This window comes from Nyctibius grandis, chromosome 1 (genome assembly GCF_013368605.1).
Source record: "Nyctibius grandis isolate bNycGra1 chromosome 1, bNycGra1.pri, whole genome shotgun sequence".
NCBI classification, from domain to species: Eukaryota; Metazoa; Chordata; class Aves; order Nyctibiiformes; family Nyctibiidae; genus Nyctibius; species Nyctibius grandis.
The window spans coordinates 31,649,600-31,677,070 of NC_090658.1; the positions used below are offsets into that span (position 1 = coordinate 31,649,600).

Here is a 27,471-nt window from a genome sequence, read left to right on the forward strand (position 1 = left end):
ACCAGTCAGACTTCATTCAAATGAATTAGACAACTTTTACTAAATGAAAAAACCTACATTTAAAATATGCATTTAAAACAAAATGGAATTAGAAAAAAAGAGACTGAAATCCATTTTAAAGAACTTGCTCACTGTGTCAGAAATCAATATATTTCTTGCATTATATAATGTGCCAGTTCATAAAACGTAAGTTACCAGAATCCTCAATTTAACATTTTCAAAGACAATACCGAAGTCAAGAGTTTTACATCTACTGATGCACACATTTAGAATGGTATAAATCTGAAGCCTTCCCCCAAAGAATCTTACAAATTTGACAATATTCGATAAAAGCTTTTGTAGTTATATCAAGTATTGCATCCTAAAGCATCACAAACCTGTGCCTTTCATTTATCCTACTATAAATTTTGTACGTTCTCTGTATCTTGCCATTTGCCAATGTTAACTCTTAAGAAAGGAGAGAACTGAAAAGAAATACTGCCTAACTCTTGATCATGTACAGAAATTATTGCTACTATAGTACACTACAAAGCAGAAGTCTATACAATAGTATATGAAATTTGATCATGAAAATCCAGAGGATATAATCTTTAGTGACATAAGCCTTATAATCATGTTGGACATTCCTATAGCATTTTCAGCTTGCCACTTGTCAGCTAGCCTGTTGTCCATTGATAAACACACCCTCTTATGAAAAAGAATGTCAGCTTTCAAAGGCTTAGCAAATAAGGATCTTCATGTTCTGTGGAACTATGTAAGATGAATTTTGATGCAGGTAGGGAGTTACCTGGAAGCTAAGCATGCCAAAGGTGTTCCATGCTAATAAAACTAAAGCCAAGGTACCACATAATCAAGTTACCAACTAATAGGCAATACCATTTTTGTCCTAAGTTAAATGAAGTGCCATAGCACAGTGTAACGTCAATAATTTAAAATGGTGTAGTGCACAAATTCATTGTGTGGCAGTTTAAGTTAAAAGTCAAGACAGGTTTTTCTGTCTCAATTTATGTTGGCTGTCAAGCTGTCCAGTCTGGGCATTTTGGACTGTTTGCCTTTTAATCACTACCATACTATAGACTTTGCATTATAATGGGGCACACATTTGGGCGGCATTATTATGAACAACAGAGGGCTAGGGGGAAGATAAGAGATCAATGGCTGTTCTAAAAAGCCCCTTATTTCAATTTCAAAAAGCCAGGAAATAAGACTAGATACTATAATTGCCTCATTCTAGCTACAAAATAACCAAAGTAAAAGCAATCAAGCAACAATAAGACCACATTACACAAATGGAACATCATGCTCTCATCTGGTTTAACTATTACATCAAGTTTTAACTGGGATGTTGGTCAACTTTAAAAACCGTGGTAAATGTGAATATGTAGTTGCAATAGTTTTTTCCTAATATTTTTTTTACTCTATGCTGGATATTAGAACTTGTTACAATACAGTGTCGCACATCTTTCTACTAGAAAAAAATTAATAAAGATCCTTTACCCGTCTCTTTAAGTTAAACGTGTGACATCATAAAGGGTGTCAAATGGCTGGATGGTTTTACAGTGCACACTTATTATATACTGTAATATGGAGTTTTGTCCTTGACAGATCTGATGGTGTTTCTACATTATTCCTTTCTTCACCTCTTCTTCGGTGGATTAGCTGTGCGAGGTGGAGTGACTGGACGCCCAGAATTCAGTCCACCATACTGGTACTTGGCTTTCTTTTCAGATGGTTTCAATATCTTAGAGAAAATAAAGAAGTTCTATTGAGTCAGTGATAATTAAGAACATTTCAAATACTGTTAAGCCAACATGAAAACTCATTCAGCAGGAACAGAAGGGGTGAAGGTGGGTGGGAATCATATCACAATCCTACAAATTTCTTAATCCTACACACAACAATAATACTACTTCTAAATCCTTCTAGTTCTACCACTACATTGGGGTGGGAAGGGGAAAGAAAAGGGGCTGAAAACATGTCCAGGAAGGAGTAGGGATTAAAATCTGGTCAGGGTAACCACACTAAAAGGGACACAACAGTCCATTAGTCTGCATCATTAGGTACTCTGATCACTAGGTTTGACTAAAAAGAATCACCCAATTAAATTTTGAAATGAGCATCTGAATAGAGGGAATAACTTAATATTCAGAAGCTTGGAAAATAGCAAATCCCACACAGTTCTCTGGAGAACAGTTGGTTTGCAATTCTAATTGTCCACAAACACCAGCCTGCTGTGCAGTCCTTTCTGTGGCTCAAGTATATTACCCTAGACTAACCATAAGCATGTCAACAAGCAGACTAACTCAGTCCACATAACCCAACACCTAAAGTAATACTTAATGTACAAATACATCGTACCTGAAAGGAACACATCAGAGTTTCATCCACACTCATCATGCCCCCTGCATTGTCAAACTCTCCACAATAATTTGGAGCCGAGAATAGGGTGACCAACTGCCGTTTAGCAAAGAATTCATATCCATCTTCAACCACCTGTCAACACCAGAGAAATCAATACAGCTCACAAAAAAAAAAAAAAAAGATAAATTTTGAAGAAAAAAGCCAGTCTTGAGGCAAACAAAACTTATATATAAGATGACAAGGACTCAACAAAAAGGTATTTTATGTCTTGGCTTTCAGACAGGTCATGTTCAGTCATTTTGCCTTATCTGGACACTGAATGCCAAACCAGTTAGTTTAACCTGACACTTCCAATGTTAAATATGCATCAACTTGACTGCTCAATAGTTTCACACTTAAAGTCTGATTATGCACTGCCAGTTTAAGGATTCACAGTATTTTATGGTTTACACACAAAATTTATATTTTTGACCTATTAGTTTGGAGTACACAGAGTCTCAATACCATCTTCATTGCAACTGAAACCATTAAGTTTCACTTACACCGGTGCTGATCGTACAAACCTCAAGTGTAGGGCTTTTTTAGAATTATGATGCTTTAAAAGCAAAGTGGTTCTGCCATATTTTCTCTACAAGCATAATTCACCTTTAAAACAGTGCAAGTAGTATAATGCATCAGCTAAGGATGTCCCCTCTTCCCCAAAACAGAAGCCTCACGTTATAATGCAGTGAAACTAGTGCACCAACTGCTCACTTTGGTCCCATCATCATGGTCTTTTAAAATCACAGAATCACAGAATCACAGAATCACAGAATCACAGAATCACAGAATCACAGAATCACAGAATCACAGAATCACAGAATCACAGAATCACAGAATCACAGAATCACAGAATCACAGAATCACAGAATCACAGAATCACAGAATCACAGAATCACAGAATCACAGAATGTTAGGGATTGGAAGGGACCTTGAAAGATCATCTAGTCCAATCCCCCTGCCGGAGCAGGATTACCTAGACCATATCACACAGGAACGCGTCCAGGCGGGTTTTGAATGTCTCCAGAGAAGGAGACTCCACAACCTCTCTGGGCAGCCTGTTCCAGTGTTCGGTCACCCTCACCGTAAAGAAGTTTTTCCTCATATTTAAGTGGAACCTCCTGTGTTCCAGCTTGCACCCACTGCCCCTTGTCTTGTCAAGGGATGTCACTGAGAAGAGCCTGGCTCCATCCTCATGACACTTGCCCTTTACATATTTATAAACATTAATAAGGTCACCCCTCAGTCTCCTCTTCTCTAAGCTAAAGAGACCCAGCTCCCTCAGCCTCTCCTCATAAGGGAGATGTTCCACCCCCTTAATCATCTTCGTGGCTCTGCGCTGGACTCTCTCTAGCAGTTCCCTGTCCTTCTTGAACTGAGAGGCCCAGAACTGGACACAATATTCCAAATGAGGCCTCACCAGGGCAGAGTAGAGGGGGAGGAGAACCTCTCTTGACCTGCTAACCACACCCCTTCTAATACACCCCAGGATGCCATCGGCCTTCTTGGCCACAAGGGCACACTGCTGGCTCATGGTCATCCTGCTGTCCACTAGGACCCCCAGATGTCATACTTCTTTATAAAAGAACTGAAGTGACTACGTGACTATGGGAAATTGGTAGCAATCTTGATCAGCAGTTAAGAAATATCCGTTCCACACATCGATTAATCTTCTTGAATGTTTTAGCAATAAAATTGCAGGTAGAAATACTGAAGTGTTCTGACAGTATACCTAAGCCTAACAGTGACACAGAATGAAAAGCCTATTTTTGTTTCACAGGAGAGAGCTTTTAAAAGTGATTAAATGATGAAACTGAAATGCTATACAGGAAATTGAAACCTGATGTCCACCTAACTAGGACACTTGCTTAAAGTAACTTAATAAAAACTACAAAAAAGTGTACTTGAAGACTGATGATGCCAAAAATAACCTTGCTTTCTGCACATTTTAATAAGTTAAACAATCTATGCCAAAGTATTTGAGATAGCTGAACCAAAACGAGGGCAACTGTGAAAACGTATGTGCAGACGTGTTTGTAGAAACATTCAAAATGCATTTAATACTTCCATGAAGTGAAGAAGATATAGTTTAAGCCACAATTACCAGAGAACTGACTATGACTGAAATGGAAGAACTCTGAAACTTCAGTGCAAATCTTGAATTCAAGTCACTTTGCCACTTTAAACCTGGATACTTGACCTCTAATGTTCATATACAACAGTCTAACAGTAAACAGACAATACAAGATCAATGGAGAAATCTAGTGTTAGTAGTCTACTTTACTGACATTAGACACTCAGTTCACTATGAGTTAATAGAAGGACACAGCCTTATAGTCCTTTTATTAGGAAGATTTTTTTTTTCCTAAAATTAACACAATGTAAAGTAAGTTTCAAATATATCCTACTGATAAGCAGCACCAAAGAGGCAGAAAGTCTAGGAGAGGTTTTAAGAAGCAACAGCAGCATAATTCATACCTGGTGAGCTCGACAGATCAAATCCAGATCATGACGATTCAGAAATTTACTGACCACATCAGCACCAAAAGTGAAAGAGACCCCACGATCATTTTCACCCCAACCTTGCACATCTTTGTCTGGGTCAGACCACAGCAGGTCACACAGCAAGCCTTTAAAAGACAACACAAGTGAGGATGCCAGTCTTAGGAGGTATAATTCTATAATGTCAAATAGTTTTATTGTAATTACCAGAGCAGCTCTCCTAAAGAAAACAGGCCTTAGCAACAAATTCAGAAATACTTAAACTGTGACTTAGACAAAAGATACAGTCTGCAGAAGTCTGGAGTTCTTTCCCCCCTCACCAGTGATAGTAGCTTGAGATGAAACAAGTCAGCACCAAATAGTTCTTTGAAATAATATTTAATTGTAATATTCAGCATGTTTACAGTGAGCATTTGAGGAGTTTAAAAATACTGCAGTCGGTACATTTTAAAAGGCAACCATCAATTTCACAACTCACCAAGAAAGCTTACTTTGAAAGCTGCAGTAAATTTTAAAATCCTATGCAAAGCCAGTCATAAACACAGAAAATAAACTTGTACCACAAGCTTCTGAACGTGGAACAGCTTTGATTCTTACCTTTCTTACCATACATGAAGAACCTTATGTGACTAAATCAAAATTTAACAAGGCAGAATTCTGATATATTGCTTCAGGTAGCACTTTCAGTTCGCTTGGACTACTGTTGACTTTTCAAAAAGCCCTGTGCCAACCAGTCTGGAATCTAAATTAGAACAATAAACCTCTCTGGTGTTTTAGCACTGGTCAAGGTCTTTTTTCTGCTGCCACGAAAAAGGCAGCTAACTCTGGAGTTAAAACTGGGTACTAAAAAAAAAAGTTTCTCTAGATCAACCGCAATGCCTTTATACATAGAACTTTCAAAGTGTTTCCACATGAGAAAGAATCAGGCCAATTCAACTGCAACACAAACAAAACAAAAAACATTCAAAATGTATTTCATAGTTTTCCATGAAATTGTCCTTTCTTTACCTGTGATGACTAACCCATAGCCATTTAAATACTTAAGAGCATTGTTTCACAATCTGAAAGAGATGCCAGCAGGCTCCTTTATCTGGCACTCAGAAGTTTGATTTACAATTACATCTGGTTATTTGCCAAACAAAATACTGAAGACACTATTTCTTAAATAACAGATTCTTCAAGTTGTAGTCAAGCAAAACTAATGTCTGAAACCTACTCTGCACTAGACTATTTTGTATTTACACACAGCTATCAAATGGTCTTTGGTACCTGTCACAGTTCCTCTCTAACAGAAGCTAAGATTTTATTTGCTTTTAAAAGACAAAGAACAGAGCAAGTACAACTGCATTTTAAATAAAATATCTATCTAGAAATGAACTACTGAATACAGGCAGCATACAACAAAAACTTACTTTACTGAAATTTAGTTCTATATTGAATAACATGTTTTTCAAAACAGAATAGTTGCACTGCAATCCTTAATGGCTTCTTATCATGAATTTCTAACAAGTGACAGAAGCTGCTTGTCTCAGCTGCTTAGGAAGCACTTCCTCTCCTATTCTCTCCCCAAAATCAAATAACCTTTATGGTTATACACACCAATAGGTAAATCTTCCATCAGCAGCGTAACAGAACCCCTGCAACAAGTTTGCCTAAACTAAACTATGCTGTCCAAGCAGGTTTATATTTTAACATACAATATCTACCACTGCAATAGCTTAGGTTGACCAGGAGCATACCATAACACAGCTGATACAAGGCATTCAAGATTACACAGAAGAGGGAGTTACAGTTTCCTAATAAGCAAATGGTTGGCAATGCTGACCAAACACATCATTTATACCTTGGCCTCACAAAATGCACACACTTTAACAGTTACCAAAGGCAAGTGATTTAAGTTGGAATACAGAGTCAGATTTGAGCAAACAGCTTACAAATCCCATAAAAATGCCACCAAAACAAGGGGCCTTTAAATTGCAGTTGACATTGAAAAGGCTTTTTTTGCATCAGGCTAGAAGAAACCATCACCATGATCTGATCTCAGCACAAGCCACACGAACACCTACCAGGAATTTCTGTATCAACACAAACATTCACCAAGTGACATCCCTCCACAAAGGGATAACTTTTAAGGATGTGAAACTTTCACAGAAGTGAGACCACTTCAGTTTATTTTTCATTTTTCCATGAGATTTACTTCCATTCCGTAATATCGGTTGCCTTAAGTAGGTCCAAAAGGCCAAGACCTTCTATGTCACTGTACCATATGCACACATGCCTCTGATGGGACATTCCATTTTACCTCTGCTGGTAAACATCCAGCTACTGCTTCTAAAAGCAAAATTAAGACTGCAACCACCCTATAGATTAAAAGCCTTTTTAAAAAGTCTATACTTATTTTTAGGAGGTACTAAGAATACATGATTTCAGCGGAGTATCCATGGAAACCAGAACTACATTCTGCAAGGGCATTCCTGAAGTGGGGGTGGCTCAAGCAGTAGTACTAGCCTGTAGAATAGAACTACCTTTTCTGAAAGCTCTGATAAATGTAAAGATTGACTCATTTGTACTGACATTTATTTGGTTATGCACTGACTGAACTATACCTAGCATAAAAGGAACAATTTAGTAATTTATACTACAGAAACACTCATTTACCAGTCTAGCAATGCTTCTCAGTGTCAAGTGTGCTTGCACAGAGATGCTGTTTAAGGGATGGTAGATATATTAATATTAGTCCCTGAATTACTCCTATGCATCAGCACTTAGGAACATTACAGGAAGTAGAATTCTTCTATTCCAAGGTTTAACTGTTATTGTAATTTGTGTTTCAAAAAAAGGTTTAGATGTGGTATCTCCTCAGAAAGTTAACTTCAGACCACTGTTGAAATCAACACTTTAAAAAATATCCCATTGTACTGCTTGACAGTCTTTTCAATCCAATAGTAATAAAATTTGGAATAAATGGGACACTAAAGAAGATTATTAATTAAACCATTCAAAAGAATATTGCACATAAAGCACTGGCAATTTGCATCCAACATATATACAAAGTATTGATGTATTAGTAGAAGAAAATTTCAGGACTAGCACATTGATACAAACAATTGAAATCCCAATCGCAGTGAGTAGGAGCTACACTTTACAAATTTAAAGAGGAAGGAGACATGGCCCTAAGTAGAGAAGCCTAAATACTTTAAATAATACTCATCAAGCTTTAAACTGTTGTTCTTTGATAGACTAAAAGGTTTAGGTGTGCCTAACCAAGGCAAGAAAAAGAACAGCTGATTAGTTTCATTTGATTTTTCATTAGATTTCTAAGTTTGTTTTAAGGCAAATGTGGATAATGTATCCAAACTTGGATAATGTATCGTACTCTTATGACACGCAATAACAATGTGGGCAATAGCCTCTAACATGTCAGACAACTTAGTGATCATAAGGAGCAAGACTCACACCCTGCACAGATATCAAGGAATACTGTACTGTGAACAGAGGTTGTGTTATATCACTGCATTGTCTGTACAGAAATTCGTTTTACCTGTTTCATCATTAAGACCTATTTACAGTAAATTCCATATCACTCACCTGTGTCAGGAACATCTGTAGGTCTCATAATTCTCCGGATCTGCTCCATTGACTGGAGATCTGGAGACAGTCCTGTAAGTACAAGAGAACAAGTGACTTATCTACATATTTTACCTGCTGTAAAAAGGGTTCCAGAGAATACACTATTAGACAAAGTCATACAGCATCCAGTGTTTCCACTGCAATATAAACAAAAGACAGCTTGCTATAAGACAATTAAGGTCCTGAACAGAGGGACAGAGATAACACAAGTGAAACTAGTAATGGGTTTTGTTTTCCTGCCATCCTTTTAGCCACACAGCACAGAACTCTACAGTCAAGTATGTTCTCTTAAACAGCTTACTAAAGAGAACCAGTGAAGAATAGCACTCCCATTACCTAACACAATTAAACTGGATGCAGACAACCTTTACAACCACCTTACTTTAGAAAAGCTAAAGGAAAATCCCCTGTCCAGTTTTAGAAGTTCACAAGTCAAAGCAGCCTGCAGGTATGACGGGAATCACAAGTTGTATCACTGTATTTCAGTGTTCTATCACACATCAGCTGAGCAGCAGTCGCTGGATGCTGTAAACGAATACTAGACTGTGCAACCGCAATAGATGAGGAGCACAGAGGTGGTCATCTACTATAGCTCAGCTGCTTAGTCATTTATAAAACCATAGCACCTGATACTCAAAACCTCATTTATCACAAAGACACAGCTTTTTATATAGTTTTGCCATATTAACATGTAATTACAGCCAAAGCATGGGAATCCAAAGCCACTTTTTGAACAGTTTAAGTACACAACTCTAGAGCTTTTCTACCCGAGGTCCACAGGCATGAAAAAGAGCCCACTAGATGCTCTAGCATCTTAACATGTCCTGAAATAAGGGCCCTAAAGTGACTTAAATGACTTAGGCCAAGATCACCTAATTAAGAAAGTTGCAAATTTGGAAATAGAGCATGAAGACCTAATTTGTGATGAAACACATTTCATGTTAGCAAGCCATATCCATTTGACTCAGTCCAGAACTTTGAACACGACAGAAGAAAACCTGTCATTGGAAAGAAGTCACCGTGTAAAATAATTACAGCTGACATCAGTTTGCACAGTGGCAACGTACGTGTTACAGGAACAATGACTCCAATGCATTTGATATAAAGACTTGAGGAACTTTTCTTCAAGTATTAAGATTTTAGATTATTTTTGTTGAAGCAGTCTTATGATAAAAGCCTTCTATCCTCAGCAGCTTGTTAAAGTTGTCTTCACAATATTACCTTGGAGTTGTGAAGGATGGCAGAAATCTTACATTAAAAAGCGTATCAAAGGAGTTTTAGTCGATTCTACTTACATAACAATACAGGGATACCAATAGAAATTCAGGCAGATAATCAGCTTTTAAACTTTGACCAACCTACCACTTCCCCTTCCTCAGAACTGATCCATTTGCATGCAGATCACATTAGCACAAAGGCATGCCAATTCTACTCAGATTCTACTCAGCACCACACCCTGAGATAGTAATGGACAATCTCAGTGAAATAAATAAGCACAACCAGTCTGTGACCTTCTATGAGGTTAGAGCTCTCAGCATTTCAGGTTGCACCCAAAACATTAAGTTCTTTAAAAGAAAATATGTTATTACAAACCATGTCTCAACCCTGTAGCTGTTAATTTTCATGCTATTTTACACCACTGTAAAAGAGCAAAACCCCACAAAACTGCCTGCATGTTTGCAGACCTCTTTGTAACCACCATAGAGGTCTTTTCCCAAATATTTTCCTAACTCCCCCTGCAGAAAAATAAATAGCTAATGTCTCAAATTCAGATCTACAGACAAAAGTTGTACACCATCAGCATTAAATGAAGGAAATAAGAATGCAAACACAGGCTACTAAAGCTCACTGTCAAGCTGCTGCCACTACAGTGATTGCTGCAATCTACTGTGTACTGAAAGAAAACTGAAAAGTACGCAATCAAATTAAGTTGTCTTGTCACATAATGACAGCTAAGCACAGAGAAAGTATCTTTCAGCATACTATCTTCTGGAAGCGTAACAGCACCCCTTCCCTAAGGGAAATCAGAAAACGAATTGTCATTACTCTTGGCAGACTCATTAAATCCAGGCTCTAGATTTTAACCACTCCCTGATCGGGGTGGAATTGGTAAAGTAAGAGTCGTGGTTACTCATTCTTATAGTGTAACCCAGGAAGCTCCTCAGGTCTCTTTGGATACTATGTAAGATTATGAAGTACACTTCACCTTCAACATACGTTTCATTGTCATTAATGTCACAACAGAATTCCAGAGCTTGAAAATATTATGTAAGTCCAGTATTCTACCCAGAGCTTAAATCCAATGTGATAAGACCAATGTGTTCCATCAACATGACACTACAACATGCACTTAATTTATAGAAACTTGAAAGTAATCACATAAGGTCTCTAAAGGTTAGAACTAGAGAGTGGTGTCACAGATAAGAGAACAATACTGTACAGAATACCAAGCAGAGCAAAAGGGAGAAGTCGGGAATGGTTATGGAATAAGCTTTAATGAAGCAAGACAAAGGACAAAGAGCAAAGTCAGAAGTAAGCTGATAGGACAGCCTTAAGAAAATGCCAAAATATGACTTGTATGAGCTATGTGGAAAGACACGGAAGAGAGAGGGAAGTGATGGGAAGGATAAAATGAAAAATCCTTTCAGCAGCATGAACGTTTGGAGACAGGCATGGCAAGAGAGGTTTCATTTATATAGTGAGATAGAGAACTCAAAACAGCAGATATCCAGAAAAGTCTAGGTAAAAAAAGCTGACTCAGGATTTTAAGCTATTGTAGATAGCCCACTGAGGTAAGTTAGGTGCCTTTTGTTTTACTATGTTATGCGGTTTTGCAAAGTTTTATTATATATCCCAGAGGACAGTATTTTTAAAATAAACTATGCAAAAATGCGCAATATAGTAAAAAAGGCACCTACCTTCTATCTACATGCTAGCTTCAACCTCCAGCAGAGTTGAATGCTTTGTGTTGCTGCCTCAGCGTTTATTATAGTAGTAACATCGTGAAAAGGCGTTGGCAGTCCATGACTTCATGGGATCTGGAATGCAGTTTGGATAGGACTGGAGAAGAGCGGAGAAAGGGCAAAACTTATTTATGTGCTGAATGTCCACTTTCATTTATTAGGAACACACAGCACATTAGTAATCTTTTCACTTTATTTCACAGCTGCAGATCAGTTGTGAGTGACAGTAAGTTCAGTTACAGATGAAGCCTGTACAAATTTAAGGGACAAATAGCATTCAATATAGTAAATATTGCTTTTCATAAGAGGATCCTTAAAGCATATTATGCACAAAATACAAGTTTTCCTCCTTGATTAAACAAGAGGTTAATCCCCTCAATACATTTATTATAAAACTTTAAATTTTTTTTCTTAAAAAATAGCTTTCTAGGCTTCTTGCTCATAACTCAGGTCTCAAGTGCATATACACATAAAATATCCATTATATATCTGTTTTGTCACAGAACATAGCGTTCTACTCTACCTGCTAAGCTTCCTTGTTTACCTTCTACCACCCACCTAAGCTTAATTGTTTGTCTGAACACCACAGTATTTTGTCACCATTCATTCTGTTTCCCAAATAAAACAAAATTCAAAAAAAGTATGACAGTAAAAGAATAATTTCTTCAACAACTTTTTTGGAAATAAATTTATTAAATTGTTTTAGCCACTGATAATGGCTACCTCAGTGCAGAAGTGATTTTGTATCTCACATTCTTAAAATTACGAGATGTAGCTCCCAAGACAGGTACCAGTTCTTAAAAAAGAAAAGACACCACATCACACTGATTGAGAAGGAGATGAAAAGATGACCTGTGAGAAAACAAGTACTTTCTCTAACATGTCAATGCTACCTGTAGACTGGCAGACTCAACTGTCTGTCATTGCATTAATTCTGTATTTACAGAGACATGACAATACCTCAGAGCATATTATGCATAAGACTCTCATAGCCTATACTAGCAGGCATTGAAGGCAGAAGCTTTCAATACAAGATCCAAGTCAGGATCCTTTTATAGCACATTCCATTCAGGCAGAGTTCTTGCAGAGATACCTGTAATTAATAAAGGCAGGCTGGCAGCCATCAATACAACCTCTCAAAGTCTGGAAGAGTCTGCTCAGGAATTTTGCGTGCACGCTATTTCTATTTCCAAATGGAGCTGTTCAGTCAAACTAGAGGTTTCTGCAGTGCTCTCACTTCCACTAATCTCTAATTATCTCACTGACAATGCAGGTGTGACACCTACCAGACCATCTCTGGACCACTCAGTGCAAGGCATCAAGTCGCTTATTAATAGAGGTAGTTGCAAAAACAGCTGCAAAAAGGCAGGATGGCTCTTACTACAAGTAATTTGAAATTGTTGTCAATTGTTTTGACTCTGCAAGGTCCTGAAAACCTGTAAGCATCACTGCCTGTAAAAACATGGGGAGTCCCCTTCTACAAAGAGGGGCACTCAAGTTCCAATATTCAGACAAGTCACAAGCCTCAGTCAGATCAACACCAAACACTTTTTTCACTACAAGAACAGGGCAGGACTGGGACAGGTGCCCACAGAACGTGTATCTTCCAATAGCAAAGGTCTCATGGAGTCAGAGCAAGCCATGGCTGACCTGCTCTAACGTTAACAAGTGTCTGTCTTCAAGCAGCAGGCTTGACTATGTTGACTTCAGAGGTCTCTTCCACCAACATCTTATGAAAGCAGCTAAAGAGCCCAAGAGTATAGAGCTGGGATTACTTGTGAAAGTTATTCTTTCACTTCACTGCTAGGGATGCCAATATTAGCTAAGGCTGCACTGATAGATGGTAACAGCAACAAGTCGTGGCAAATTAGGCAAGAATTCTAGCATTCAGTATCCTTGAGAGGGACATAGTGATGGGAATACTTACAGATGCACTTGCCCCTCAGGCACAGAGGGCCAGGTGTATCAGGTAAGCATGACATCTGTCTACTGCCAGGTGCACAGAAAAGCACAAGGCATAACAGCAACCTTTACAGACAATGTAAGGTTAAATGTCTCCAGCTACATATCAGGTATGCACATCCACACTCCATTCAGTATAGCATTATCCCAAAGATCAGTTTAGACACAGCCTTTAAAAGTAGTCATCAGCTTACCTCCATGACAACAGAAGATCTTCTCATCCACAATGGCTGCAATAGGCAGACAGTTAAAACAGTCTGTGAAGGTCTTCCACAGCTTAATGTTAAATCTCCGCTTGCCTACAAGAACAGGGTGCGACATTAGGAAGAGAAGGCTTTCTTAAAGCCAACCTGCAATACATATCACAACCTGACCAAAAATGTTAGCAAACTGTCTTCACAGGGCTTTATTTCTCTTAGTGTACTTGGGTTTCAGTCTCCTGCAACAGCATTTCAAGGACAGCAGAAGAGCAAATAATAATTCTCTAGAGTGACTTTAACCTTGGTTTGAAATGTACTTTTAGAAAATTTCAAAGCAGGTTCACAGGACATTGAAATCCTTGCAGTACCACAGCGACTACTAGAAGTGTCTCTAACATACAATATTAGTGTATAACAGTCTTTCAAAATAAACAGGTTTTGCTTACATTCATCATAGAATCCATAGATCCGGTTGATGCTAGCACACTCATGATTTCCTCTTAAGAGAAAGAAGTTTTCTGGGTACTTGATTTTATACGCCAGTAATAGGCAAATTGTTTCCAGAGACTGCTTGCCTCTGTCTACATAATCTCCAAGGAAAAGATAATTAGCTTCCGGTGGGAATCCTCCATATTCAAATAATCGAAGTAAGTCTGTATACTGACCATGAATATCACCTGAACAAGAAAATGTTTGCCAAGGATTAGTGCAACAACATAAAGAGTACACAAATCAAGAACTTAAGATCAATTAATAAAAAGTGATTAGCTGACTTTTAAGCATTCATATTTCCTTTAAAAACAGACTGGTATCAGCAAGGCAAGAACCATGTTAATACTACAAACTGAAGTACTCACTAAATGTAAATAACCCACGGTATTTGCAGAACTGCTATGTCAGTTATAAAACCAATCCGAAAACCCAAAGCTACAGAAGTCAACATATTAAGAAAAAGTTAAGTCACATTATTTACTGCAAAAACAGATCAGCAAAGAATCTAGATAGACTGAACATTGGTAAGTTCCATCTGAATATGAGGAAAAACTTCTTTACTTTGAGGGTGACAGAGCACTGGAACAGGCTGCCCAGGGAGGTTGTGGAGTCTCCTTCTCTGGAGATATTCAAAACACACCTGGACACAACCCTGGGCAACATGGCAGGCGGTTGGACTAGGTAATCTCCAGAGGTCCCTTCCAACCCTAACCATTCTGTAATTGTGCTGGCAGAGTGCTTACTTCAAAGGTCAACTGCTTGTCCTCCCATAACATTGCTGTGATAAGATTCCCATCCCCCAGCATTTAGGGTAATTCCTCCTTTGATGCAATTATTCATATAAAACACAGTACAGAGACTCAGAGACTGATATCCCTTACAAGATATTCAACCCTGCAGGTAAATCTTAGGAAAAATAACTGTCACGTTACTCATCACACTGCCAGCTTTAAAATTAAGCAGGCTTCCCATGAAACACCTCTGTGTGGCAACTACAACACCACAGCATATTGTATCAGACTAGCCAAAGCTAACTATCTGTGAGCTGCCCATAAGGTCACAGAAGATACCAAAGCTGCTCTACAATAATTTGTAGAATACATGCGATGTATTTCAGCTGACTGCAGAATTCATTACCAAAGTGACTGAATGGAAAAAAGCTACGCAAGAAGCCTCCAGTACAAGCTCTATGCTGTTTAAATTTAGTACCTCCTCATCCCTTACACTAAGTATTCCATAAATGCATTTTCACTTTTGCTGCTTGTTCAGAGGCAAAATCTCAACTTCGTTAAGCACAGCTGTTCTCCAGTAGAGCGCTAGATACTATGATCTTAAAGCAAAAAACCCAACACACAACTTTTTTCATAATCTTAAAAGGAAAAAAAAAGTTTCCCAAACCTGTATGCTCTCGAGTTCAATTCTTAAAGCATACACAGTGGTAAGAAGAGTACATAGCTATATTCCTCTTTATTCTTTCCATAAGAAACGCAATACTTCCTCCTTTAGGCAGCATTCTGCCATAACTATTTCTCACTCAGGGAGAGAAGTCACTTCCCAATTTTCTTCTAATAACGAAGAACATTATCCACTACCCAATTACAGACACAATCTGAAGTTTCACTGGCTAAAATAATCTTCACATATGTTGCAAAAAAACCCTTATTCTACTTGGTATTTAGAAATCTCCAGGTCACAACCAGAAGAAAACAGAGAAGACTCCTCAACAAGTCATTGCTATGCTGAGTCTAGTACTCCAGAACTACATTATCAATACAGTCCCCAGAGTTCACCACCACCAGAATTAACTACCAAGTAAACACACTACAGAAAGAATTATAATTGTGTTCATTGTCTAGAACTACTTTCAGTTACACACATGAGCCAGAGGGATCAAAGCACTCAAATGGTGAAGAAACATTTTATAGAAACAGTTTTGTAAAGGGACCAAAGCATTTACTATTCCATTCAAGGCACTTGGCATTTTAAAATACAGCTTCATATGTGCACAAGTTGAAGTCTAGCAGATACAAAGCCTTACAGGAACAACCACACCTATTTTAAAATGTTCACATAAGAATATCTTTCATCTTACATTAAAACACAGCCATTCAAGATGTAAAAGCTTATTTTGAACTGACTTGATTACAAGAGAAGACAATCCTATAATGGTTCCTCAGGCATTGCCTGAACACACTAAAATAGTAGTTCAAAGCAGTACAGTTGCATATTTTGCTTTTGGTGAAAGTGATCATCTTTCTTTCGCTTTTCTAAACGTATCTTTGACAATTGCTCTAATATTAAATTTAGATGGACCTAACATTTCTTGGTGCTATCACTGTGTTTGAAATCCAATTTAAAAATAACAAATGCCTTATTTGACTGTGCATTTGCTGCCCTGTTATTGTGCATCTAACAGCCCTTTCAATCGCCTTGATGTAAGCAAATGAGAAACTAACTTTGAAGGCGGCTAATTATGCTTTGTAGACCTTGACTTATCTACAATCTAAATATTTGATTTGAGTTTTCATATTTTCTTTATCTAGGAATACGATGAGACTACTGTAGTCTTTGCAGCATAGCATAAACACTATTTGGTAAAGCTGGATTTTACCTTCAACTTTATGTCATTAAGCAAGCTCGTCTGGTTTTTCCTCTCCACCCTACCAAGCAATTAGTCATTTAAAAATGACTTTGCCATTAGTGCTTTTTAGAATTTTTAATTGGCAATATCCTATCTTAATATAAGAAACATTGCTACATTAGGTCTGCCAGGAAGAAGCTAATCTATCTTTCAGCATGTTAGTAACAACAAATTCAGAGACTGCTTCAATTTTAATACTATGACACTTTAAGAAGCCTAATTCAAGAAATTTTATGCTTCCTAAGACTGCGTCTGCTGTTAATAACTTCAAGGATGATTACAAGCCAGTATCTACATTACTTTTGCAATAGTTTTTAACAAGCTTGCATACCTATTAACAACAGTGTACTTTTGAAGAAGTCTAGTATCTTATAAAGGTTTAGAGAGGTAAAGAACACACACATTTTATCCATATTTGACATCAATAACAATGTTTGTTAAAACATGCTATAAAGCTCAAGGAATTTATTACATGGTAACTAACCCTAGTTTAACAGTCTGCATCCAGCTTTATTTTTTCAATTGAAGGACTAAATTCTTTCTTCAACACTATTTTTGAAGCGTTCCATTTCACACATGTAAAGATCTTTGTTTTGCTTATGCTTTGAAGAGAGCAACTACAACATTAAACATTTGCTATTTTTAAAGAAGCTAACTGCTTTTTGAAATAGTGACTGAAAGAGTAGCAGCTCTGTGCAAGCAGCCCCTAGGAAAGCAGAAGGGACAGGTTGCAAAATTTGCATTACATGAGGACACAAGCAGCCCTTATTGCCAACAGAACTTGCTCCTACATAGTACCAGGAGCATCAGCAATCTACTAACTGTTAGCTGTGTCTTCTCGACTTAATCCAATCTAAGCTGAAAATCACATTTAAGACTGTGAAGACCTCACTCTAATCCGTATCACCCAAGTCACGGTCACTTGCCTATCTCAGTATCCTTCCAATCCACCCAGCACACAGATTAAAACACCTACACAAAACACATACAGATGAAGTTTACATACCACAAATTTTCAGAGGTGCCTCTAGTTCCAGGAGAATTGGCTGGCTAAGAAATATTTCCCGTGATTTTATGCACAAGCCCCGAACTTCTGCTTCAGTCATCTGAACGATCTTCCCAGGACGACATCCTCGTACTGAAACAAGACGTTTAACAATTGAAGGTGACTACCACATAGATACACAGCAATAGGTAATTGCAGATGAGCTGTATCTGAAATCTGTATTTGACAAAAAGCCAGCAGCACACTCCAACATATCTACCAAATGTGTTGGAAATACATGTTCCAAAAAATTCTAATATTAATCTCCAATACTGTGATAACCTGTGCTTAAAGGTCTGTATGCATTCCTGTTAAGTCAGGCTCTCAGAAGAGAACAATTTAAGCCTTGCTTTTGTCCACATTTGGATAAATACCAACTTCAAAAAGTGTTTAAATTAACAATCCCATTATGCTAGAATATCCACAACAGGCAAAAACATCCTGAGGATGGAAATCCTGAAAACACTCTCACATTAGCACAAAATAAACTTCTTTAGGACTGTTAAGTTCAACAGGACTAGCTAAATACAAAGAAAAAAACACAGGCATGTTTACACTTTTGGCAGCTGAAATTGCCGCATTAGGAACATCACTCTAAAAACTACGAAAGTTTGATGAAACCTTCATTCTTATACAATTGCTTTTGAGGTATTGGAACCTTTACGTCCAAACAAAGACATGGTAATTAGAATGAAACTGAATTCCTAAACCAATAAGTCAGGTACTCAGACCTATATTTAGCAGCAGGTTTTCAAAAGCATTCACATGTCATTGCGTTCCATCCTCTGGCAAGTTTATCTGCAGCTGCTTCTTTCCACAACTATCTATACGATTCCTCTGTCAGAGGCTTTAAAATGTCTTTAATGAGACAGCAAAATGCAACAAATGTGCCTGCACTTTGGGTGATCCAGTTCAGTCTTGCATCTCAGCATAAACCAAACTTCAGAGTTCAAACTAACAAGCCAGAATGCATCAGCGTCCACAACAGGTGAACATCCTGGTCTGCCGGCTGCTGTAGATGGAAGCAACTTTCAGCATTAAGCCATGGTAGTATCTACAATAGAAGGTGGTATGAAACTTACCAGTTCAAATCCAAATGCTTTCAAACATCGTAAGACACTACTCCATAAAAATTTTAGCTGCAACTTCAGGAAGTCTAATAAGATAGATTTACAAACCGAATAGCAAAAACTAATTCTTCACACATAAAATACATTCCTGGCTTGCGTGCTTCCCCTCTCCAAAAAAGATTAAGCTTGCAACTTTTTTTTTTTTTTAAATAAATACAACCTCCCTTTCCTTTTATTTCTGCTTAGCTCCTAAAAAACATACTTTACAGAAGAGATCAGTATCATCATCTACATTGTGCAATGGGGAAAAAAAGGATATGAGGGAAACCGTTTGTCCTCAATCATCTAGCACTACAGTCCAAAGTGCTAAGCTCAAAAAGCTCTGCTCTGGTTATCTCTACATACTTCTCCCAGTCTAACTGCACATCTGACCATTCCAACACTGTGCTATGAATTTTTATTTTTTATTTTTAATAAACACCAGACACACTTGTTAAACTGAGGTTAGGAAGCAGCCACAGGAACATGTGAAAAGGCAGAATAAAGAATGGTTTCCTCAAGCAGGGAAGATGTGAAACTAGATCCTGGGACAGCCAGTTTGAGTGCTGTAATAGCAGGAGGGCTAGTCTACCTGCAGCAAGGATACACTGGAAATACTTCGCTCATTAGAATCCCACAAGAACAAAGCTGTGGCATACAGGACTTCTTTCAGTGAAACTCTGAATCAGTATCAGGTGATATTTACCATATGGTTAAGTCACATTCCTTTTGAGATTTCAACTATACTGAGAAAGCAAACAGCTTTTTAGTAAAACTTTTTTTTTTTGTTATTCTTCGTGCATTAAGATGTTGGATTACATATTAAAAGAATACAAAGGCAGACATGAGACACAATCAAGGTGACTAGAAAACAGTAAGTGCCTATAGGCTTCCATTTCATCACATCTCAAACGTCTACTAAGTGATGCACTTACACATACATCTTCAGCCCCATGGGTATTATTAGCAAAAAGAAAATAAATCTCAGGCTTGACAGCTTTGCAGAGGACTTTATCCAATTTGTGAGGTACCAAAATGCTCCAACAATCTCTGCCTTTTCAAACACGTGCGTTCTGGTAGCTTGTAACAATTCCTTTCATAGACCAGAAATTCATTTTGACAGGTACAATAAACTGTCACTATACATAAAACAGCTCCCACATGAAAGAACAGCCTTAGTATTACAATGGCTACCATTTTATTGAAACAATTGCTATATTTTAAACCCATGGCTTATATCAAGGTCATGCCAAAGAAGCACACAGCACAACCAGCTTTTCAGTTCCATTTTTCCTCCACAAACTGTCCATTCTTTTAACCTGTTTTGATAAGCAACGAAATTCTGTATTTAAGTACTTCCACAATGTTTTGCAACACCAGAATTAAGCCATTTAATGTAGATTAAAATCAAGAAGTGACATAACTACACACTTCTTACATCCACTCTAGTTTCAAAACTCAAACTCGGGAAAGCTCACCATACACAACATCAATGTTACCATGAGTAGCACCAGACCAAGCACAGAGTCCAAAATTGAGACAGCAGTTCAAGGAGGGCACTCATACTTAAAATAACTGATCCAATCAATATTTCTGAAAACACCAGCCTTTAGCTCCCTTTGAAACTCACATGAAGGTTTAAACTTGGAACAATTGCTTTATCAGATTGAGCCTTTAAGTGCTGCTAGATTTTTGCACTAGCAGGCAGTGAACACGCAGCTCCAGACTTCACAATTAACTAACTGCCATAGTCAGTGCCTCTAGTGTCTTGATGTTAGTTCTTTACTTTTTACAGTAGAGACTTAAATGTTGCAAGCCCTTAACAGACAAACCAACAAACAGGGCAGTAACTTATTACCACACTTTGGATTCTCCAGATAAGAGAAGTTTCTACAACTATGGCAAGTATCTCACTCAGAGGAGGAGACAACACACACCTAATGATTGCAGTTACTTCGAGCCCTTGGGAAGGGTACAAATCTGGGCCACTGCACCTTTGCAAAGGCACCCTCCCCCCTCCATCCGAACAGTCAGCAGCTCCACATAGCAAACATATAAGCTCAGTTACATTTGAAGAAATACAAAGCCTGGGGTTTCACGAGGAATAATCATTAATAATACAGTTAAGTGAAAAGAAGTTTTCTCCCACAATCCCCTGATCATCAATAAGGGTACTACATATTGGAAAATGAGAAGTTACTGTGACCCTGGCAACCTCAGCCCTTTATTGGATTCACAAAGGCACCAAAAGCTTCACCAAGTAGTCAACCAAAACAGCTGTGGCACAAGTACAGAAGCAAGACCAAGCACATCTTTTGCCAGCTTACACTACAACGAGGATTTTGTTGAACTATTCCTTGACTCAGCTGAGCACTGTATAGATTGTGAACAAGACCATCTCTCACCACACTTTGTTTTTTCAAAAGCCAAATCCCCAAGAACAGATTTAAGAGGAGGTTATGAAAATTATGTCAAGAGTGGAAGTGATGCTTTTTGGACTCATTTATAAATTACTATAGCTAACCATTCTTAAAACATACAAGTCATAGCTGCACACATTGTAAAATCTGTAGCTCACAAAAAGCCTTTAACAACATTGGGAAAACCATTTTTAATGGCTGTCATCTACCCTGTGCAGAAACAGCATCTCAACATTAGACGTAAATTAGTTCTCTTTAATCTAAGAAACAGATGCTGTAAACAAGCTTTGATTTACATAAAAGTCTTCGGTAGGGACAGCAATTCCTGTTGTAATACACAATCCCACGTGTGTAGTGCTATGCCAGAACAAGCCTTTGCTGCAAGGAGCTTAAAGCAGAGTGACATAGCAGGGAATAGAGAACTAAAAGCAACTATATGCATTGCACTGTCAGGCTATTATTTTAGCACAATAGATCCTACAGTAATCCAAAAGCTGCTCGAATCAATATTAAAATGGTCTCTGCATCTACACAACCTTCGATAAGCAATCTTAGCAAGTCTACTAATAGCAATTAGTAATCAGAGACATGAGTTGCACAGTGGCAGGAAAGAAAAACTTCAGCAAAAATAATTATTTTTTAATCCCTCCAAATTCATGCCAGAGAGTAGCAGATTATGTAAGGCAATACTGGAGAGGAAGAAAATAAGACTAAGGAAAGTGGGTCAAGAACTGCCTGTTGGAAGTTCTACAAGCATCACTTTTTGCCATACTCTTTCATGAACTGGTGATAATACATTTAACCTATTCTGTCACACCATTTCTGGTGTGCCTGTCAGTTAAGTAACTAAGCTGCTCGTTTTGTGGCATCATTAATGGAAGTTTCTTCAATTACTAAATCAGCTGTGGTATGCACAGCTGTCCCCAGCATTTATACTGTGTTCTCCAATACCACACGTGTCCTGTTTACTGCACAAAACATTCACAGTTTTAGCACAACATTAAAACCCAGACAGACTTCTAAGTCTCATAAAAAATTGGGCCAGCATTATTGCTAAGGAGCAGCCTCCTCCTTTCCCTACATTCTGCTTTTTTTGTAGGCATATATGCATTTGTGAGGCCACACAGTAACCTGCAACAGTGAACTGATCTTTTCTTTCTAGTACAAAGGCACAAGAAAACAAAAATGTAACCTATAGATAGTTCCAGAAGCTGGAGAATACATTCACTGTGAACTTGGACCAGGACTAGTGAAGGAATAAGCAGCTGGTTCTGCTTCTTTTCACAGTAGCTCTAGCCAAGCTTATTTCTGAAATTATGGCTTTAGAAATCTATTTTGCCAGAGTATATCTAAAAAAAACCCCCAAAACCACAACACAAGACTACAAGCATGCAATTTTACAAATTGCACACAATTCCCACAAGCTTACACTCCCCCCGACATTCACTGGTATATTTAATGATTGGTGATTAACAACTACGACATTTAACTATTTATTTCTTGTACTTCAAAGTACTGTGGAGTATTTGATGAATCCTAAACAGTCTCTCAATAGTAGGAGCAGAACAGATTTGGAAGCCAAAGGTGGTATTAGCAATGACTTGGAAAAAAACACACAGTTCTTACACTGATTTTGGAAACATCTTCTGAAGTTATCTGCTCTCAGTGTTTTTAAAATCCAAGCTATGTATTTTCATGGTTTTAAGTCAGGAATCCTACATTAGATTTAAAAAGTGTCTTTCACTTTGGGAAGCAAAACTTCTACTCCCCCAAAATATTTTCTGTTATTTAAATTGTTTTAGTTTAATTTATTTAATGAAATATAACAAGGGCAAGTGTAGAGTCCTGCATCTGGGCAAGAACAACCCCATGTACCAGTACAAGTTGCGGACAGAGCTGTTGGAGACCAGCGTAGGGGAAAGGGACCTGGGGGTCCTAGTGGACAGCAGGATGACCATGAGCCAGCAGTGTGCCCTTGTGGCCAAGAAGGCCAATGGCATCCTGGGGTGTATTAGAAGGGGTGTGGTAAGCAGGTCAAGAGAAGTTCTCCTCCCCCTCTACTCTGCCCTGGTGAGGCCGCATCTGGAGTATTGTGTCCAGTTCTGGGCCCCTCAGTTCAAGAAGGACAGGGAACTGCTAGAGAGAGTCCAGTGCAGAGCCACAAAGATGATTAAGGGAGTGGAACATCTCCCTTATGAGGAGAGGCTGAGGGAGCTGGGTCTCTTTAGCCTGGAGAAGAGGAGACTGAGGGGTGACCTCATTAATGTTTTTAAATATGTAAAGGGCAAGTGTCATGAGGATGGAGCCAGGCTCTTCTCAGTGACATCCCTTGACAGGACAAGGGGCAATGGGTGCAAGCTGGAACACAGGAGGTTCCACATAAATATGAGGAAAAACTTCTTTACAGTGAGGGTGACCGAACACTGGAACAGGCTGCCCAGAGAGGTTGTGGAGTCTCCTTCTCTGGAGACATTCAAAACCCACCTGGACGTGTTCCTGTGTGATATGGTCTAGGCAATCCTGCTCCGGCAGGGGGATTGGACTAGATGATCTTTCGAGGTCCCTTCCAATCCCTAACATTCTGTGATTCTGTGAAATTGTTCAGCTGTCATCCAGAAGCAGCCACTCCCTATCTTGCAGCAAAACACAGAGTTATGCCAGCAACAGAAGTTTACAAAGTTTCAGAATTGCTGTAACAGAACTAAGCTTAGAATGGCTTTCATTCCTGTGTTACACTGGTGGACAACAGTAATACATATGAAGCCCTGCCAGAGCTTTGCTCAATTCAGTAAGAAGCATATGGCTGAATATACAGCTCCTCTGCATGGTGTACACAGCAAAGCCCTGTACCTTTCCTATTGTACATCATCCAAACTCTCCACCAAAAATAGAAGCAGCAGCCTTCTAGGGAGTTTTTTTCCTTAAGAATTGTGCTTTTATATCCAAGCACTCTTAAAATCTTAATAAATTTGCCTTCACTGGATGTCCTTGATATTAAGTATTTTGCTGAAGAACACAGTGATTGCTTGTGAACTCATTTTAGTAGGACTTATTTAACATCAAACACAAATTCACTGCAGAGTAAAAGACTGCCCAAGCCTTTAATTTCTAACCAGGAAAATAACCACACAATGAATTTCTTCTACCCAAACTTGAATTTACATTCTTAAAATACATACGATCCAGCAGAATCAATGTTCATGGACAAGGACCTTCATTAGAAACTAGTATCTAAACTTGCTTCAGGGTATACCCAAATAAGCTCATGAAAACACTCAAGTGTCCCTACACCAACCTTCGCCCATCATATTTGCTTTTCAGGGATCACCTGCTTCCTTACACAGAGGTTCCACAAACTAACTTATGGTCTCAGACATTCTGTATCGCGCACAGTTCCAAGAATTGCTGAACTCAAGGCTGAAGGACAAGATCACATTAGTTACTCCATTCTGTAAGCAAAATGTATAACACTAATGCTTGTTACTGGTCTACATTTACTGTTTGCTTAATTACACTTGAACCTAAAACTCATGCAACTAGCAAAGCGTAAAGTAGAAGCCTCTCACTATGCTGTATTATACAAAGCAGTGGCAATTCCTGTTCTCGTCCACTTGGAACACTAATCTCATGAAACAGAGAATTTCAGCTTCTTTCACAAAGTTTGGCTTTCTTTTCCTCTAAAGCAGTGCTAATAAAATTCCTAAAATTTGAGGAAGGCAGAGGCAAATCACAAAGTTACTTCATAACTCCTGAGAAGTACCAAGGAAAGAAGTTACTTAGGCTATAACACAAAAAGCTAGAGTTTAACATGACTTTTGCACCTCTTCAATTTCTCAGGTTATTTAACTAATGTGGTTATGTGGGATATACACACAAAAGCTTCGTATCAAGCTTGATATTAAAAAAAACCACAAAACACACAGAAAATGGTGCTGTGAAACAAAGATGGCTTAGCCTATGTACTAGACAAATCAAACAACAGGAAGAGAAGGCAGTAAACAGGTTCATTTCTAAGTTCAAATTATGAACCAGATACGTATCGCATTGAAGGCACGTCAGAGTAGATTCCCCTATACACACACCCCCCCCTTCCCTGAGTGCAGCATCTGACCTTACTGAGTAATAGCCACATACAGCACGCTTGACTTCACAGCGCTAAGTCATATATTGTGTTTTGGTTTGGGTTTTTTTCCCCGCTTTTAAAAAGCTACATACCTACATTTGTAGTGGTGACTAATGAGCATTTAATTGCAGCTATCAAGTATTACAAATCCTCTTATCTCCATTAAACAAAAACTGACTTTCTTCCTTTTATACTATGATTTAGCTGTACTCTCAGCAAGACACTGGTTGAGTCAAGTAAAAACCGTGCTGCAGCAGATCTAAATGAAACAGTTACTGAATCATATCAGCTTCAAGTGGCAAGATAGCCAGCCAGAATAAAGGAACGTCAGCACACATTGCCTGACACTGGGCTCGTGGCCTTCAGTGCCATTTTTGAAGATGACTATCCCATTCGTCATGCACTTATAAAGCTAAAGATGAACTGGCCGAGAGCTGCACTGCTCTACAAACACAGAAACAAACATCATTCTTCTTTCTATCCCTTCTCCTCGTTTAATACAATACCTACCCTCCTCAAAACATATGAAAACTGCTCATTTTCTTTCTCTCTCTAAAGACTAAGAATATTGCAAAAATACTTCCTCTGCAAGAAATTCCTTATTAAGTTTTCCTTGTTTATCTTTTTAATAGCAGATTATCCATCTATTTCACACCAAACAAGGTAATAATAACCCTAGTTTATTCAAGGTTCACCACCATGGTTTGTTTATATTGCTCTGCAACAGATCATTAAGGTCTACTTTTCTTCTCTACAACTGCCTTTCTTTTTCAGTATCAGATACTGAGCCTGTGGAACAGCAAGCACTGCTGCCGTATCATACCACACCATCACACTGGCTGGATAGGTTATTTAGTTAAGACACTAACCAAACAAGAAAGACATCACTGACGATAATACTTTAGCCTAGTAGCTCTACAGCATTTAAAACTAATATGGAAAATCTCAATTATTTCATACGCATTTAAAATCCAACTTCCATTTGAAAAATTGAATATTCAAATTTCTATTTTTATCACAACCTGCAAGACCTCTGAAATTAGAAGAAACTGAAGGCTGCAGCTTTCTTAGAAGATATCACATGACACGGTAAGAACACTATGCAACCAGCTTTTAAGGCATTCATAAAAATCACACTTTGAGTTGAACATTGAAGCATTAGCCATTCTTCATGTCCACTGGAAGTTTGACAACTCTCTTCTTGGATAAGTATCTCCCAGCTTTCTTGGTGGATCAGTACTAATCAGACCTAGTAGCACTCCTAGCCTCACCAAAAATCATTTTGTTTAAAGTGGATCTGCTCTAAAACATTAAGTTCCATCAAATGAATTCAAGTTGTTAATTTGAAATAGGATAGCTAAATTCAGGCAAGCAAGAGGTCTGGCCTAGACAAAGTAAATTTGTTTGTACAGCTATATAAATAAACCCTCTTCACAGAAATCCAGCTTGTATTTGAGGCTAATATTCATCTGGGTTTCCCCAAGTACATTTTCTCTTCCATATAGTAAACTACTTAGTGTTTACCAAGACAGATACCTATATATTTGAAAGGGCAGAAAGTCCAGTCCCACTGGGCTGCGTTATATCCAGAAATTTTAAGAGACATATACAGAACAGAAACAGGAAGCCCAACAACCAGACAGAAATACGGCAGTCTTACCAACAGCTGGACAGAAATACAGCAGTCTTACTTAACACCCCCACAGCACTCTTTACAATTAAGGTCATACCTATTCCAGCATCCTTGCTTTGATACATAGGGAACTTTTCCACACATCACCAAAGCTTAAATTAGCTTAGAGCCTGGCTGGTCTATCAGTTTAGCTCAGCATTTTTGCAAATTTCAGGGCATCTCCCACAGAGGGATACATGGCGTGCCTAGACAGGGCAAAACACAACTTATTCCATGTCTTCTGTACTCATGACAGTCTCACATGTGTGCATACCCCTGTGCTGTCCACAGCTAGAATGGACTGGGAAGATC

The 27,471-nt window shown here is 38.3% G+C and overlaps 1 protein-coding gene across 1 annotated transcript in view; it reads right to left on the reverse strand.

The window, feature by feature from the left end:
- Nucleotides 1-21: 21 nt before the first annotated feature.
- PPP1CB (protein phosphatase 1 catalytic subunit beta) overlaps nucleotides 22-27,471 on the reverse strand; it is a 31,296-nt gene continuing 3,846 nt past the window's right edge. Inside the window, exons 2-8 of the mRNA XM_068424909.1 lie at nucleotides 17,797-17,928; nucleotides 14,104-14,334; nucleotides 13,652-13,756; nucleotides 8,491-8,562; nucleotides 4,879-5,030; nucleotides 2,359-2,493; nucleotides 22-1,741 (exon numbers count right to left, since the gene is read on the reverse strand). Coding sequence (XP_068281010.1) covers nucleotides 1,637-1,741; nucleotides 2,359-2,493; nucleotides 4,879-5,030; nucleotides 8,491-8,562; nucleotides 13,652-13,756; nucleotides 14,104-14,334; nucleotides 17,797-17,928 — 932 coding nt within the window. The 3' untranslated portion in view covers nucleotides 22-1,636. The remainder of the gene's footprint in view (nucleotides 1,742-2,358; nucleotides 2,494-4,878; nucleotides 5,031-8,490; nucleotides 8,563-13,651; nucleotides 13,757-14,103; nucleotides 14,335-17,796; nucleotides 17,929-27,471) is intronic.